The sequence below is a fragment of the Achroia grisella genome, unplaced genomic scaffold (assembly GCF_030625045.1).
Source record: "Achroia grisella isolate CSIRO2021 unplaced genomic scaffold, CSIRO_AGI_Agris_v1 utg512, whole genome shotgun sequence".
Classification (NCBI taxonomy): domain Eukaryota; kingdom Metazoa; phylum Arthropoda; class Insecta; order Lepidoptera; family Pyralidae; genus Achroia; species Achroia grisella.
In genome coordinates, this window is record NW_026712906.1 from 4,030,257 (window position 1) to 4,049,737 (window position 19,481).

General features: G+C 32.4%; 2 protein-coding genes across 2 annotated transcripts in view; one reads left to right on the top strand and one right to left on the bottom strand.

Annotated features, from left to right (window-relative positions):
• Positions 1-5,889, bottom strand: part of LOC131846853 (kinase suppressor of Ras 2) — a 32,895-nt gene extending 27,006 nt beyond the window's left edge. Inside the window, exon 1 of the mRNA XM_059196272.1 lies at positions 5,607-5,889. Within this exon, the coding sequence (XP_059052255.1) occupies positions 5,607-5,771 (165 nt within the window). The 5' untranslated portion in view covers positions 5,772-5,889. The remainder of the gene's footprint in view (positions 1-5,606) is intronic.
• Positions 5,890-6,405: 516 nt separating this feature from the next.
• Positions 6,406-19,481, top strand: part of LOC131846824 (uncharacterized) — a 38,608-nt gene continuing 25,532 nt past the window's right edge. Inside the window, exons 1-2 of the mRNA XM_059196237.1 lie at positions 6,406-6,490; positions 6,569-6,723. Coding sequence (XP_059052220.1) covers positions 6,442-6,490; positions 6,569-6,723 — 204 coding nt within the window. The 5' untranslated portion in view covers positions 6,406-6,441. The remainder of the gene's footprint in view (positions 6,491-6,568; positions 6,724-19,481) is intronic.

A 19,481-nucleotide genomic window follows, 5' to 3' on the forward strand; every position in this document is an offset into this window, starting at 1 on the left:
CAGGATCTTGACAATCTGTGTACGAAATTTCATTTAAATCAGTTCAGTAGTTTTGGCGCAAAAGCGAGACAGACAGACAGAGTTAAAGACCGCATGCCCACCGGTGTGTCATTCCGCAACGAAAGTAAACTTATACAAATAAAAATAATTTATTTTTTTATTATGTGGGCGATTTAACTGAAATAAATATAGGGGTTAAATAATATCTACCTCAAATTATTGTACACTAAAAACATATTTCAAAAATAATATACGTAATTAACAAAAATAAATGTGTATACCCTATGTCAGAAATACGATTTTTCAATGCATCAAACATGTCAAAAAGATTTATATAAATTGAGAAAGTGTGATGCAGCCGAACATATTCCTCTGGAATCATCATACAACTGGTATAATTACGCAACTGGCGTCTAGATATTAATTTTAACGAATCGATGTCGAGTGCCCACTGATTAATTTACAGCCTAATGATCATGTATTTATAGAGGCGACATTTGTTAGCTAACGCGACAATGTGGTAAATATTTGGGTTTTTCATTAGTATCGACGCGATAAAGTTGGAAGTGTAGCGGTTTATAATTTATTTATTTGCCCAAACCAACCACTATACAAAGAGTTCATCTATAATATACGTAATAGGAAGGGCAGTGTTAGTAAGGGGACGTACATTAATCACGTTATCTTTTTTAAAAAAAATTCAAGATAGGCTAACTGATCTGACCTCGTGCTCATCTTATCATCTTCCACTGGCGCCCCGCCAGCGTAAACCGTTAGCAAGCGGATGAACCATAACATCCATAAAAAAAAACATACGTTAAGGAGAGGCACGGGGAGAGGGATGATTGTGGCATTGTATAATAAGGGGTTGGAGGGGGAAGGGCATTGTTAGTAATGGGGATTAATAACCCCATTGCCAGTAATTGTATCAGGTTGACGTCCACGCGGTTCCCCCTGGAAACTATCGAGATAAATTCCTAGTGAATTTATCACGATAGGCTAACTGACCTGACCTCATACTCATCGTATCGTGGTGTGAGCAGTGCACCAATCCATTATCATGTCTTAAAAAGTAAAGTGTTGTGACCACCACTATTACTGGAAAAATTATGAATCTAGGATCCAACTAAAAGAATAGAAGAGAAGAAATAGAATTTCAATGCAATTTCACGTTCAGATATAGGTAACTGTATCATGAGAACGGATATAGGTTATTTCTACCCCAAAAATAAACTGCGAGTGGGTGAAATAGGGGATGAAATTAGACAACCGACAGCAATTATTAGACTTTTTTTTTATATTTCTAATCTATGTAGGTTATTGTATAGAATATAGAAAACACCCAGACAAAGAAAAAATTGTGCATATTTGTTCAGATTAGAGCCTCGATGGTGTAGCAGTAAGCACCTCACCGCCTTATTTCCGGTGAACACGGGTTCGATTCCTCGCACGGTACAAACACTTGTATTCATGAGTGTGTTTTATATGTATATTATGTATGTATTCAGCTTACATTGTGACTGGATGGCGTATGAATTGTCCAGGGGTATTATTATTTATAAACAAAACAGACGAGGTCACGGGTGACAGCTAGTGATGATATATATTTTATTTTAGTCTTGCTCATAATGAAAGGGGAATTATTAATTATATTCACAAGGATACCGTGCCAAGGTTCGTGGTAGCTAAATGCATTTGCATTGAATTACTATTGACGTCTATTTATTGTCTATGCCGCTATTGATTATACAAAACTAGGGATGTGAATAAATCGATTATCCATATTTATTTTTTACATGTGAAAATATCTGGCTGTTTGCTTGTTAGCTTGTTACGATTAAAAGGCTGAACGGGTTTGAATAAATGAATGAATGAATATGTAGACATGCGATATAACGAAGACGGTCATGGGTTATGTTCTACCTCAAGAAAGCAGACGAAGCCGCAAATAAGAGGTAGTTACTTCAAAGATAAATACATTTTAATATTTAAAAGTATTGACTAATTAATAATGGATTTTTCATCAAATACAACGTTATCGTCCTAAAAAACTAAGATGGATCTATAACTTTATTATAGACTAGTTTTTAAGTAATTAATTATAGTGCTTCTTTACTTTTGAGCGTTTTTGGTCTTTTTTATTAGTTACGTAAAAAAACATCAAAAACACAAGTAAAGAAACTCAACTACTTAAAAAGTAGTCAATTTTTAATCACACGAAAAACACTCACAAGTAAATAAGTATAGGTAATAATCGACTAATAAAATCTAGTCATTTTTTAATCGAATGTGCCAATAAAAATATTCGTTTAATTAATAATCTATTTTTTACACAGAATGTCACAACCCTATATGTAACCGATGACACACGTGTCGACATATGCAACAATGCGCCGAGTCAGCACTCAACCGTAATTCCTAAGGTGTTCAATCAACATATTTTCTTGTTGATTAAACACCATATGTCACCTTTCACAACACTACAGCTTATTAAAAAAACTGTTACAACATGTCAGCCGAACTATAGATATAATGAAATAAAATAGTCTATTATTCAAATAAACTTAATATGAGCATATTTTTGTTAAATCAAATTATATGTTTACAATTATTTCTTTCAATTGTATTCCATGTATAAGCTTAGTAATGATTGGTGAATATTCCTAAAGATTATCTTGATAGAAATATTTGGATTGCGATTCACTGAATGCACCTTACAATCTTTTAAAAATCTGATATGGCTGTTGAAGAAAACTTGATTGTAGATAATACAGAAAAATATAACATATATACACTGGCTGTTCATTATAATGTTTAGGTATACTACTATATACAAAAAATAATATTTAATGTTACAATTGCATTAGTATACTCAAATATTAATACCACAAAACTCAAATTTATTTATTAACACATTATGAGCGGGGCGGGTATTTCTACCTGCATTAATAAATATAATATATGTATATATATTTTGCCCTTGTGTCATTTAAAATTACTTATTTTAAACGAGTACTAATACCTTCCCCACATTTAAACGGCAATGTGTGGAACGAGTTGTTTTAGTAATAGGCCCGCCCGCGTGTTTGAAAGTATTACCCCCGTAAAAAGGGAGATATATAAAAAATATATAAAGTAACAATAAGAATAATCATTTATTCGGCATCATATTTAAGTAAAAAACCCATTATTTTTGTACTTTAAATATCACATATCACATCATAAAGTTTGTACTTTAAATATCATAATATAAGAATACTAGCTGTCCCGGAAAACATTGTTTTGCCTTAAAATAAAAAAAAAAATTAGGGGTGGACTACCCCTAACATTTAGGGGGATGAAAAATAGATGTTGGCCGCTTCTCAGACCTAATCAATACGCTCACAAAATTTCATGAAAATCGGACAAACAATTTCGGAGGAGTATGGGAAGAAAAACTGTGACATGAGAATTTTATATATAAGATGATTAAAAGGGATTAATATAGGTAACAAACTGAAAAATGTCTGTTTATCTCTATATTTGAATCATCTCTTATCTGTTGGGGGATAAACTATTATTGAGTTTATCAATATAATAGTAAATACATTTTTAAAACAATGTTAAAATATAGTTCCATTTATTTGCATTAATCTCAGACATGGTTTAATCAATTTATGCACTGAATTTATGAACCATAGTCATCAGTATCTTTCATCATTGTTAAATACCAAAAAAGTTGTAAACAATAATAGCTTATAATTTGATATTTAACAAATAACATGGTCTCTAATGGTCATGGACTTCAATTAGATTTTAAGCGCTCCTTGCAGATGGTGCTGCATGATATAGCTAGATATACATAATAGTACATTTATATAATGGTTATATTATATACTGACGAGAAAGATTGCTGGCCCACTGTGGCTCCGATTGGCAAAAGATAGGAACACATAGAAAACGCTGGAGGAGTCTTTGTGTCCAAAGGACATGTTGTCTCAGAGACTGATGTGCAGAATTAAAAGTAACATAAACATATATATAACTAATATTTCTTTTATCTTTTAAACTTTTAATTAAATATAATTTTATGTCATTTAATAATGGCTTTGAATTTGAATTTATATACGGACAGAAATTCTACACAAAACATATTTAGTATTAAGTATTTTTAGTTTACTTTTTATGAAATAGAAGTGTGATGTTACTTTTGCAGGTACTTTAGGTTTCTGTTATCTTATCAGAAAATGTTTGCAAATACACAATCATATAATGCAAAGAGTTTCCTATTCTGATTTAGGTATCAAAAACTTTGGAAATTGTACTTAAGTTTATTAATACTCATACTAATATTATAAACGCTAAAGTATGTCTGTTTGATTATTTAAACTAGTGTTTACATTAATTATTTATGGATTAAATTAAAAGATTTCAGCCAAACATGACTCACAAATATATTAATACAAATTATTAACAGGAAGAGATTTATTAGTGGTATTTCAATGAAATATAAGATATAAAAATTAATGTCATGACACTGTATTTAAACATAATTCGATTATGTTGTAGTTTTAATTTATATGTGTATAAGTAAAAGGAAAACTATAGAAAAATACTTGGAATATGGCTATATATTGTTAAATAGAAAAATGGCAGTATTAAAAATTTACATTTTTTACTTGGCTTAAGCATTTTAAGTTTTTTTTTTTAATTTATTTAAGTTATTTTTACCTTTAAAGTTTTAAATTTATACAAAAGTATTATATATCATTTTAAAAATTTTTTTTTAGATAATTATTAAGATGGCGTGGTTAATTTAATTAATTTATATAAAAGGAGGCAATTCTATCTTCCAATTTTGAAAAATTTCATGTTCTATTTAATCAACGATATATTAAGACACTATTGACAAGACAGAATTTGAAGTATAAAACAAGTATGAACTATTAAAGAACAATAAATTTAAATACAAATTTTGAATATAAAAATACTCTTCCAATTAGCCAGACACAACAAATTATTAATATATAATTATGAAATATTAGTTAGAGTACAATGAAGATAGCAAATGAAACTTTCATTCACTTGATGATGAATTTACCATTGCATTTCACTAACAATGATCACTTCAAAATCCACATAGACACACATTGCATATCTACATGACATTAAGATCTCACATTATGACAGTCAATCACAAGTTACAAATTTATTATACATCTTTTATACAATGCATCAAATGATATCACATTTATTTAAATAAGGAACTTTAGTGGGATAATTATTCATTTTTGCATCTCTGGACTAACTTTTATAAATAAATTAAAAGTAACGATTAATATAAAAGGTAATAAAAGTAAATAGATTTATGTGTACACATTCCAATGTAGAATAATGAATATTGATGAAAACTTTCACATAAACAATAGAAATTAATTACTTAAAACAGCATATAAAACCACAATAATATGTAAGAAATCAAAGATAGCCCAGATATATAGCAAAAGCCCAGCAAAACAGCATTGAACTGTTCGAAGTCCTTGAAATCCCGGGTTCCTGATTACTTTCAAGGGCACAACTTGTTTCCTTACGTTATACAAGAAAAGCGAACGTTCCAAGGACAGTACCTCCAGGGTCCGGATCTCGTGCTGTGTCAGCTCTGCGCTTGTAGAACATTGCGTCCTCAAACCCTCAAGTCTGTCAGCTGAAACGTCGATCATCGACTGGATAGTTTCTATCGTTTGCATCGCATCATGAGCTCTTTGTATTCCATATCCGCTCTCTGCATCCATTACAAATTATCACAGAACTTTACACAGTCCACTAATCACTACTTATATGTAAAAAAGCTTTCATTCATTTTATAAAAATGATTAAACAAAACATTGCAGATGTTGTATTGCCGATACAGCGGCCATATCCGTAGAAAATCTATATTTTTGTCTATGCTACTACTGTCGAACCATAGTGCAGTGTGAGTTTTCGATTGACATTTGTCATTCTTAAGCCTAGTTTACATTAATAAGATGTCAAGTGTATATTTTTTAACATTTCATTATACTCCTATAATTTTCTAGGTTCTTATTAACTCCAGATTTAGGTAGATTAATAATTATACGTTTTTACTAATTAAAATTGAAATCGTGTCACATATAATTTATTTATTTCCAGAAATGTAATTTTATAACTGTAATGTCAATGTCAATGTTTTCATTTTAGTGCCTTGCAACTTTAGTTATCTGTCTAGTCTGTCATTTACATATCATTTTTTGTTAGTCTATGACTTTCATCAATGAATCTCAGACGTTTGTTGTGAAAACTGTTTCCTATATTATTTTGCCTTCCGTCGTTTAATTATTTTTGCGATGTCCTTATTTAGATAGAAAACAAATCTATATTACTTTACACTAGATAGTGAACGAAAAATATTTTTCTTGGGTGTCTAAATGTAGTTATAGTAGAATGTTCGTCGAGCGTATATTGTTGATTGTGATCTCTTTCGGTAATAAAGGTAAAATATTATTTTTTTAAATAAAAGTTCAATAGGTTGTTTTGTTTTAATATTAATTATTTTTTTTATATTGGCCAGTTTTCCCCGGAGCCTCCGGCGAAAATGTGGAAATCCGGAAAATTGCTGCAGACAAGGGTACTAATGTAAGCCTACCTTGCGGAGGTTTATTAACTCTGCCTGCCCCGAATTTACAATGGGTGCACAGAGGTAACCGAACACATCATGAAATACTGGTAAGTCGTAGTCATTTATATAAATTGATTTGTCAATTAATGAATAAATTGTTTTTATTACTAAATTATTGGGTTTTTTGAGTGGGAATGGGTACCACTGGCTCACAGTTCTTTCTGTCTACCTTGTAAAGAATTATTTTTAAATATACGTAATAGGTTTGATTTCTTACGTAAATATTATCTTGATGGAATATGATAAGAAAATGTTTTATAATATATTTATTTTATTTTTTCTGCTCATGATATAAAATGTTATTAAGTGCCAATTATTATGTAATATAGCTGGCCAACTATTTTTAGTAGTAGTAGTATCTATTAATGATTCATTCATTTTTCAAAGGAAAAATAGTACTAACAAAAAGTTAGTGTAACTATATCATATATTACATTTGTAATATACACTGTCTGAGATTTTAAAGTATATCCTGTGCTAGATTTTTTAAAATAATTTGTTTACAATAAAGTCTACAGAATTTTAAGGAAACCACAGTATATTAATGATAACCAAATAAATATTGGTTAAGTTGTTTCTGAGGAAAGGTTACACAAATGCACATATATATAAACAACAGATAAAAATACTAACAATAATTTACTTTTTTTTTTAATAAATATAGTCTATAAATTTTAGGAAATATTTTGTAAATATACAAACAATATTTTATTGTGTGGCATTCAAAATTCAAATATATCTTTTATGTTAAAAAGTCTTCCTGGCCAGTAACATACCATAACTTTACATATCTATGATGTACAATCTAATATGTTCTAATACATTGATAAAGTAATAGAACATTTAATATAACATATTCAATGTTCAATTCATTCCCTAAATAAAAGTTTTTCTCATATATCTTTCAATAATAATCAGTAATCACTTAGCTGTTTAATATATACTTTGTCATAGTTTTATTTTTTATCATAAACTATGCATCAGCCTACAGTCTACAGAATCAAGTAAAAACTAATTATTTTACTATTCCCATGAATTATTTAATGCATTACAATATTCACATGATTCTATTATTAACTCATTTCAAATTAACTATATTTTTGTATCTCAGATAAGTTATCACATAAAAATTTTTTTCAAAATACTCCAGTAAAGGCATTAAATGTGTTAAATTAGTATGATTTGATATTTTGTTGCGATTACACATTGTGATAATTAGGCAGATGCATTAACTGACAGACACATTTTCTTATTTATAATATTAGTATGAACATGTAGGTCTTTATTGTGATTACCTAGACTGCTGGTGCATTTTTAATATTTCATTTATAATGATAGTAGATCGATCGTAATAGATAGGGTGGCTTAGATTTTGTTACTACACCGTCTGCATTATATATACCTTCTTTTGTATATCCACTAATATTTAATTTTGTATAAGTTTATGCTTTTAGTTCTCATGTTAAGTGAATTGTAATGTGTAGGAACGAGGATAATATTTTAAGAAAGGTGTTACATATGAATGTGGATGGTTATAAGGGCAGAGGAAGGCCGAAAAAGAGATGGATGGACTGTGTGAAAGAAGATATGGTGAGAAAGGAAGTAAATAACGAGATGACTGCGAACAGGGATGAATGGAAGCGAAAAACATAGGCCGACCCCAAATAAATGGGATAAGGAAGAAGCAGATGATGATGTTAAGTGAATTATTTGTAATTCTTAATGAGAGTAAATATCTAAAACGTAAAAAAACTTAATTGAAATCTAAACACTTTTAAAATACAAGTTCAAATTCCGTCACAAAATGTTAGAAACTTTTACGCCTGTATATTTACCCACATTGGATAGTATTTAGAGTACCTTTATTCATTCAATGCCAGCTAATATAAGCACTTATTGCATTGATTATAAAGTTCAAGACTTGTTTAGTTAATAGCAGTATTGACACAGTTGCAATGTCACCATAATAGTTGTTTAAAATTATCATTCATTCTGAGGCGCCAGGAGCTATGAGAGCTCGTAAAATTAAAAATATTGTTATTTATCAATGAATTATTTTTATAATGTACCTATACATATGCATTACTTACAATGTTCGCTTTGATTATGTATGTATTACATTTCGACCTCGGTGGTCTAGCACACCACTTTACGACAGATGGTCGCGGGTTCGATTCCTCGCACGGCACAAACATTTGTATTCATGAGTATGATTGTTTGTATCGGTCTGGCTGTTTTCTATGTACAATATGTATGTATTTACAAAAAAAAAATATAGTATCAGTTGTTTAGTACCCATAACACAAGCTTTAGCTAGCTTAACTTGGGTCTAGATGGTGCTGTGTGAATTGTCCTGAGATTATTATTATTATTATTTACAGAAAAAAGTGTATAACACAAGCTCAGCTCAGCTTGTTTAGCTTGGGACTAGATGGCGCTATGTAAATTGTCCTGGGACATTATTATTACAATTAGAATTTCGCCACTATTGAAATTGTTTTTTGCTGTCCCACATTTATACATATTTTGTAATACCTATAATCTGTCGACGCCACAAATTATCAATAGATCACCATTACTGTTTTCACTATCGCATTTAGAATTTAATTTGTTGAGATTGATTTTATATTTAAAATATATAATATTAATAATTGGTTGAGAATAATATTAATTGGAAATTGGTTAAGATTGATTTTATATGATACTAGAGACCCGTGCCGGCATCACACAGATTGCATTACAAATCTTTGAATTTCTCGTCTTGTTACATATGTTACTATAGTCATTAAGACAGAATTCAATAAGGCACCTTTCATAGATCTATAAAAAATGCTTGTTAATTTCATTATTTCCTGTACATTTTGTTCATAAATTAGTTAATATTCATATTCACATCTTCTAAGGTGGAGTATGTTTAAAACCTGTTTTGTACATAAATATTTAAAAACATTATAAAAAACAATTGAAATATATTCACATAAGTCAACAGACAACAGTCTTTGATTTCATACATAATAATGTATAATATATAAAAGAACCGGCAAATACAAAACATTTAGTTACTATAGTATAACACGCATGTATTATACATCTTCCTCTTGAATCACTCTATCTATTGCTGATAATTGCATTAAAATCCGTTGCGTAATTTGAAAGATATAAGCGAACAGACAACGGCGGCAACTTTGTTTTATACTGTGTAAAGATGTTCCAAAATTGCACTGTATGGTATTGCATTCCTCGCACGGTAGGAGACGAACCCGCTACCATCGGAAGTAAATGCTAAACTGCCCAGAGGACAGAGGTTCTTATTTGACGGCCAATTAATGTTTATTACTCCTATAGGATTTAAAATTGCAAAAAGGATTATTGAAATCGTTTCTGAATTATCATCCGTCATACTCGTGAACGAGTGCTGCTTGTAGGGACTGGGCTGCTCTTATCACTACGACTGATTTAATCTTATTGTATATTTATATTTGACCCAAAAAAATAGTGATGGTAGTTTATATTCACACGTTTCGACTTGTAAATGTAAACTTACAAGGACTATTTAAAAGAGCAACACACAAGTTTCTTGCTCGTTGTTCTTGTGATGAGACAGCTTTCCGAACGAGTGGTAGATAAAAAACAAATTGTTATGACTATTCAAAAGTGCTTAAATTAAGTTTATTTGAATAAATGATTTTCTATTCTATTCAAATATGCGAAACAATCGCGAAATATACCTATGTGCATTTAGAGGCGGTTGATAATTAGGTTGATCTCCAGATAAGAAGTGTGGGTCGTCGCCCCTCGGGCCATGGAGACGAAAGATCCATTTAATCCGAACGGCCAGCGAGCCAAATCGCTCTATTGACTGCCGGTGGCGACTAACTAATATGACCTTGCAAGTAAAACGGCCAACCTAAGACCTTATTTGCAGAGTAAATCTAACTAAACTACTATCAGGCAATCGTTTTGTTATGTTCAATACTCAATGTTTATTGCATTCCATAATTGAGTGAAAGATGTTCGTAATTGGTAAAGTAAAGTGAAGGTATGTTATTGGAATTAGAAATAAACTGACGGAATCAATTATTTTATTATTTTAATAAAACCCATAGCTACATTGCGCCGTCTGGTCTCGAGATAAGCAGAACTTGTGTGTTACTAGACAACTGATATAAATATCTAAGTATTTTTTGTGATATATCTACAAGAATTCATAGAAACAATCATACTAATTAATAAAAATGTTTACGCCATGCGAGAAGTCGAACCCGCGACTATCGGAAGTAAGGCGATGGTCTAAACCACTAAACCACCGAGGCCATCAAATAATACAGGTAGAAATGGCGAGCTCAGTTAGTTAATGATATTATTATCTTTATTTAAACGTCTCATCGCGTTGGCTCTGATATTGGCTCGTGCGACGTCAGCTGTATTCGGCAGGGACCTCGTTAGGGGTCGTTGCTCTCTTTTTGCTGTAAATTCAGGCTGTAATATTGAAGTCTAAAGGGATGGTTGCCGGTTAATGTTCCCCTGTATCATTTATGCATGTGACGTATCCTTTACGGCCTAAAAGGTAGATGATTTGCCTGTTAAAATATTGAGTTATCGCTTTCCAGACCGTACGTACAACATTATAGATGAAAAAACATTGAGTAACTTTAATAGGGGACACAGTCACCTAGATACATCAAAATAATAATTGCATTTAATAATGCCTAGTAAGACAAATTCAATATTGTCTACTAAGCACTGCTGTGTCTAAACTGTGTCACCCCACCTTACATTTTCCTATTGTTATTTAGTATATAAGATCAATATTTCTATGTACATATTGTCAGTTTATTATCTGTAATATACATCGTCTCGACCAACAACATAGTATCACTTAACCGCGACATTTAACATTTGAGGAAAATCTTAATTACCATGAACTGCTTTTTGTCACACATTAAACAACATGTTCTCCAAATCTATGTAGATCTTGGAGCTTTATCAATAACATGATTACAGTATGAATAAAAGTATTTTCTTCGGCTTTACTTTGTCGGATAAACAATAAATTATTATTATTTTCTATAACGTAATCTACATAGTTTATTAATTCCATAGATTTTAAATTTCAATTGAATGTAATTGACATTCAAGAAAAACTTGTATGGCATTAATGAATTTATTTATTTATTTACGTCATACTAAGTGAGCTACAGTCTCCAAATATGTCCACTTAGGAAGATTGTTTACAAATACACACAATTATAAATACTAATTACATACATACACACTAATTACACAAGGAAACAAAACAAAAATAATACCTAGTCTTAATTTAACATACTACCTAAATAATATACTGCCATCCTACGAAACTCCAGCAAATTACAAGTAAATATGTCTAGATCTGGAAAGCGACTAACTACACCGTTGAGTAAACTCAATTAACTCAATTTATGACAATAAAAATATATTATATTTTTCTATTAATCTAATACTCAATATTACATCAGCTACCTGCCAAAAAACGTCCAGTGAAAATTGGTCCGTATTTATATTTATATGCATGTAGTAAAAAACGGTTATTTCAGTATTACAAATAGACACTCCTAATTTATTGTTTATGTATAGATTTAGAAAAGGAAAAACCTTTTCTTTTATTATTATTTAATTAGGATTTATTTTGTAAAGTTTTGTTGCTAGATTCTGCCGGATCACGATAGCGCTATGTAAATATGAAGTAATTATAATCTTTTATTTATTTGCTTGATACATGGTAGAGTTTGGGATCTAAAACTAAAATACTGTTTATATGAAAGTAAATTTCACTCATAAAACATAGTTAAGCTGTAACACAGCGATGATTTGTTACTGAAATATATCTTTATTCCTAAATCTAACTTATGAACACATTACTTCTATATATACTAAGACCATTAGATCCCTAAGTAAATTTAGACTCTTTGAAGTTGGTCACAGCCGTTTTTAGCCACAGAACGCAAAATTCTCAATTCACAATGTGCTATATTCCTTATGAAAATATTAGGTATATACTTTGACGACCTTGGTGGTCTACCGGTCTAGCACACCGCTTTACGACCGATGGTCGCGGGTTCGATTCCTCGCACGGCACAAACATTTGTATTCATGAGTATGATTGTTTGTATCGGTCTGGGTGTTTTCTATGTATAATATGTATGTATTTACAAATAAAAAAAAATCCATGTATTTGTATCAGTTATCTAGTACCCATAACACAAGCTTTAGCTAGCTTAACTTGGGACTAGATGGCGCTGTGTGAATTGTCCTGGGATTAATATAATAATATATATATATATATACTAAGACCATTAGGTCCCTGAGTAAATTTAGACTCTTTGCTGTTTGTCACAACTGTTTTAAGCCACAGAACGCAAAATTCTCAATTCACAATGTTCGACCTCGTTCAATCTGGACTCAACTGGTATTCATTTGAAGATAATCAACGTGTTGCGCCCATTTATTTTGTTATGTGCCTGCGCCAGTTTATAGAGTGACCTAGGAGATATTTTGATTATATTATGACGACCTGACAAGCTATTTTTTTATGTACTCAGTTGAATGTTAAACAAGCTGAAGACCTATTTAATGGTAAGCGGTAACCGTCGACTATTTATGTGTATGAAGAGCACTACGGAAAATAGAAAAAAATAGAAATAATCTTCATTCAAATAAACTCATTACAAGCACTTTTGAATAGTCATATTTTGATTCTACCACTCATTCGGAATGCAGATGCATTTTTTAGTAGATGATTAGATTTTTAATAGATGTTTTTTTTATATAAATAATTACAGTATAACAAGTAAGAGGCATGCGATAATCAACATAGAAGTCGCTACGCACTTATTATTAATGTAATCAGATAATATTGTCAGTGCTATAGATTTAAAGTTTTTCTATAAAAACATTATTATCGTTAACGAATTCTTCACTTTAATAGTAAGCTTTTTTGCAAAGGAACTGTTTTATTTGACGTTTAAATCCTTTTTCTGGCAGATTTATAACAGACTCTGGTATTTTATTATAAAATCTTACGCAATTATCATAAAACGAATTACTAACTTTAGCCAAACGACATTTAGGTAAAATCAGTTTGTTATTGTTACGTAAGCTTTTGTTAGTGCAATCACTAACTCTTTTGAAACTGTCTATATTCCTTCTGGCATAGATGATATTTTCATAAATGTATTGAGAAGATCGGTATGTATTGTATTGTATCGGATGTATTGTACGGAGATCACGTTATCCCTAATACTACTCATGCGTTGCCATTCTCTAGTACTAAGATGTCATGCTTCTTTGCCGGAAATTTCATTGCCTACTCAGCATCCTACGAAGCAGCTGTTTGACGGATAAAATAGTTAAGCTGTAAATAGCTGTTAGACTGAGGTGAACCTGGGGTCTGCATACAACTTTTTACAATGTACGTCTATCATCTGTTTTTCCAGTCTTGTGAAATTTAAGAAAAAAGGCCAATAATTACATTAGAACATAATGATTTCAACCTGTATATGGTACCATAAGTAGTTTCCCTATCAATTGAAAGGTCGTTTTACATTTTGTTTCTGTGTACCCAACCAAATTAAACATTAGTCATCAAAATGCATCTTCCGTATGCCCAATATTATGCACTGCGCTGTAGGTTTGATTGATTTTAGATTTATTCCTGGTATCAAGTATAAATAAAGATAACGTCTGCGCGATGCGAAATGGAATATAATGTGAACGAGAAATAGCATCAAGCACCGGAAGATACCGAAGTCTCGCCATATCTGTACAAACTCTATACTGTTTATGTGGTCCTGGTAACATTTCTAAAGCGAGAGAGATAAAGTATTTAACATTATCTCATTCACACGCCATTTTGCTTCGCAATAAAAACACCTGAACTCGCGGGAAAATAGACAGCTGGATTTACAATGCGAAACACAAACAACCCGCCGAAAAGGCTATTATAATAGCTTGTTGTTGTACTTTAAAGGTTATTAGGTGAACACGAGCGAATGCTTTTCCTTCATAACTTACGATTTTGGTTTTGGCCTATATAATGAATCGGATTTACGGTTCATTATATAGGCCAAGCCTAAAGTAAAGTTTAGAGATCTGAAAATTTAAGGCCATAGTTCCTAGGTTAATTATTAAGGTCCCAAACCACAACTTATCGCTCGGGATAGAGAAGAAAAGATTAGAAGAGACCTTTTGCTTCGAAGAATGTAGACAACCATTACATATTAGATATGGCTAAAACCTTATAAAGTCTATACAGGAATTAGTATTAATAATATATAATATAAGGCATAAGACCTTCGTAGTAGAAGTAGTCATGAAAATAATTTTGTATAAATTTTCTTCTATTACCTTAAACATGCATTATAGAGACTCCTGATGGAGGCCTCATCATCCCTAATGCTTCCCCCACACACTTGACCCCATTCTCTATAATTAATCCCACAAATGAAACCATTAAACATATATAAAATTTAACGACCCTAACACCCCTAGCTTTAATTTTCCCATTTTACTGTGTACATTTTTAATGTTGTGGCAATCAAGGGTCTGCAGTGTATACCATCATATAGAGCAGCTACACAAACGGCCCGGTGTGTTAATTATGCAAAATTAATCAAGCTAGCTACTGCAAAGGATTAATTCATATTAATTAATATCGTGTACAGTGCGGTCGCCGTTGCCGGTACAGACAATTTAGGTTAATTTGAGGTTCACTTGGTTTGTAGTGTTGTTGGTATATTTGATTATGTAATCTGCGATATGTTTGATCTTGGATTTATTGAATTGATCTGAGTAATTCTCTCAGCGCGTGTGATAGTCTAGTGGTTTACTACCAGGACTTATAAACCTCATAAGTCGTGAATTCACATCTGACCAACATAAAAAGACTTTGTGCAACTATCTTTCTGACTCTCTTGCTGCTGACTTTTTCCTCTGAAAATTCAGAATAAGGCATATAATATTCATGACAATTGGTAACAAAATACTTAAAGGCATCAAATGAAACTGACATACTCACATCATTTTATAATATTGGTTACAGCATATCTAGTAAACCACTATTGATTATAATGTTTTAAAAGATAATGCTCAAACAAATTCTTAAAATATTATAAAACAAATGTTTTCAACAAATAGGTCAGCAGTATTAACAATTTTTTAAACAAAATTAATATAGAAATGTTCATAAAATTTTGTTTCACTAATTCTGTAGTGATAAACGCGTCGATACAAATAAACTAAATGGTCGCCAACTTTTCTTTTATCATGTTACGAACCTTCGAAACTCCTGAAACCACAATTGCGGGAACGAACAATACTGAATCCGAAACAAACACCGCTCATTCAAATTGTAATATTCAGCCGTTAAATTGAATCGTCTTAGGAGTTTAAATCCTTGTACAATGGACGGAATTAGGCGCAATCCTCGTTGTTTTATGTTAGAATTTTGGCTCAGTGGGGTCGTCTGTCTGAAGTCTTTATCTATGTTAATAACTGTTCTAATATACATACCTTGTAACGATAGTTATGGTACCTTTATTAGAAAGAAAAGTCAAAGAGGTCTTATAATTTTTTCTTTTTCTTTACACTGTCTAATTTTACTTCCTAATTTTGCGGCGTCAGGACAATCTGTCCTGGGTTGTCTGGTTAGGCAATTTTTCCATCACGATAAGGTTATTCATGCTGGTACACCAGGTATCTGGAGGATGCCTCTATCTCTTATATATTTGGGCAGTTATAACGCTTTTTTGACAACAAAATCCTCGTCACGGCGCATTACATGGCCATACCATCTGGGATGGCCTTCGTTAATTTTATTTTATTAGTCGCCCATTTTAAAATGCTGACTGGAGGAATGATGTTGAAAACATGCTTAAAAAGTATTAAGCAAAACCCCCAACGGAGTGAAATAATTTTATCAATATTTTCAATATGCTATTACTGTTTTATTAATTACGTATTAGATGCCATTAAATAGATATTTTAGAGTTGTCAATAGATAGTGTATAAGAATGTACAAATTGTACACGGGCATTAGATAATAATAGTTACATACTTTACTCTTTTGGCTAAATACATAAAGGGGACTTTTATATAATTGAATAAGTGAGTACTTCTGTCCCCGTTAATTCCCGTGCAGCGTTCTTAGGTACACCTAATAGCTGAAATATCGGGAAGAGAAGTTAGAGAAGTTAAGTTGGGACTAGGAGAAGGATTATTTGAATGACGGCTAGTAGCTGCATTGCTATCAATATATCCTGTTAGATCTAAGTCTCTCTGGAAGCCATTATGACGTCATCCTATTCTATCCATTCAGACCCTCTCTAAGAGGTGGTCTTGCACAGTTTAAAGCAAGCAGAAGTAAGTGAGACAGAGACAGACGACTTTATACAAACGTTACTTTGGTCCTTTTGGGTTCAGAGATGTGCTATGAGAATTGTCGATAATCCCGATCTCTCAGGCGGTATCGAACCAACCTGAGGTGAAACTTCGCGTCGCTTCGTGTGTTCTACCGAATATACAATAGACTGTGTTCTGAAGAATTGTTCGACATGATGCTTACGTCGTCCTTTTACCTTTTAGCTTGTAAGTATCTACTCCGTACTCCTCCCATGTACACTTAGATTGTGGAATGAAGTACCTGCCGATGTTTTCTGGAGAGACTAGTGCATAGGATTTTTAAGAAGGTTATATTAAGATTTCTTAAGGGTCGTCAACGCGCACGTGACACCCCTGGTGTTTCAGGCGTCCATATGCTAACGTAACCGTTTACTATCAGATGGGCCTTTTGCTTGTTTGCTACCATAGTAATATAAAAACAATATATTACCGATTATATACCTATATCTATTTGGGTTCTTAAAATGAAACGTGCAGAGGAAATTCTAATATCTGTGAACACTAGAATTATGGTTGGTCGTAAATTGGCCGATGTCTTAATTCAAAATGTCGTCTATTTATAGTACGGATGCCGCCCACTCGGTTCTTACATCAATGTTTTGTTGCAGCTTAACAAATATTTGTTCGTATCTGTGTTTACTTAACAATGGTTTGGCTGCGTAATAAAATACAACTGGATATGAATATTATGTATTCTTGGCGTACTACCAGTGTGATTAGTTAATTCGATTTCTTATAATAAAATACAGATCAATTTTACTTTTTAGTCGATCTCTCTCTCTCTCTCTGCCTAGCCATTTCCCATTGCATTTGGGGTTGGCTCTCCTAGTCTTTCTTCGCCAGGTACATCTGTCCCGGGTCGTCAAGTCGGTTACTTCCGTGTTCTTTAGGTCGTTCATGATAACGAACTGCCAAGTTAAAAGGGGTCTTCCTCGTCTCTTTGGGCCGGTATTAAGATGCAGGACTTTTTTGGTCATATGTCCCTCTTCTCGCCTCATTACGTGGCCATACCACCTCAACCTTGTCTCGGTGAGTTTGTCTTCGATGGGCCGCACCTTAAAGCTGCCTAAAATGTGGTTATTCCTCACTCTATCTAACAAGGTGACTCCGCCTGCCCATCTTAACATTCTCATCTCAGTCGTATGCATTTTGTTGATCTGGTCTCTTTTCAGAGGCCAACATTCAGCTCCGTATATAAGAGTGGGACGGATTGCGGTTTTGTATACTTTGCCTTTTATGTGTACAGGCATTCATCAATTTTACTTTTTAGTCGATGATTAAAATAAATTAAATTACGGGATAATGACTTCGCGATATTTTGGCAGTGTTTTTTTATGGATGATAAAGGAATGCTGCAACCGCCTGCGCTAACGCTAATGAGGCACCAGTGGAAGATGATAAGATGAACTTGAGGTCAGGTCAGTTAGCCCATCGTGACTAATTCACAAAGAATTTATCGTGATGGTTTCCAGGGGGAACAGCGTGGAGGTCAACCAGACTTGGTAAATAAGATAGCTAACATAAGCTAGCAATGTCATCAGTCCACATTACTAACCCTTAATCCCCTTTTCCCCCATTTCGGGAGTGTGGGTCCACTGTGGTTGTACCACAGTTGCATATCCCTACAATTCCACCACCACACTACAATACCTTTCAGTCGTTCAAAGCTTAACTGGAAAACTCATTTGGGATCAGTCCGCTATTGTACAACTTATTTCATAAAATCGTTGTATCCTATTATTTTAAATGTATTTACTGTACAAGAAAGTGTTACAAACAAATAGTATATGTAGCCGAGAAGAGTATCGAGCGATTTTCCATAATATCAACAAGCGAAGACATATGAATTTGTAATCTATATATATATAACTCAAAGGTGACTGACGTAGTGATCTATCAACGCACAGCCCAAACCACTGGACGGATCGGGCTGAAATTTGGCATGCAGGTAGATGTTATGACGTAGGCATCCGCTAAGAAAGGATTTTGATTAATTTTATCTCCAAAGGGATAATATCTAAAATATAAAATAGGGGATGAAAGTTTGTATGAAACTTTGTCAATTCTAAACCAATCGGGATCAGCCTTTGCATACATAAATCTACTATGACGTAGGTATCCCCTAAGAAAGGATTTTGATAAATTCCACCCCTAAGGGGATAAATTAACGCGAGCGAAGCTGCTGGCAAAAGCTAGTATAATATAAAGTCGTGGTAAAAGTAACAAGAATACTTCTGACTACCTTATTTTGAATTACGGTCGTGAAAATATATCTATTATGAACTTTATCACTTTACGTCTTATCCGTCCAAATCTCCAATGAATCGACGACCGGTCGATTGAACTAACAAATTACAACTTAACATAA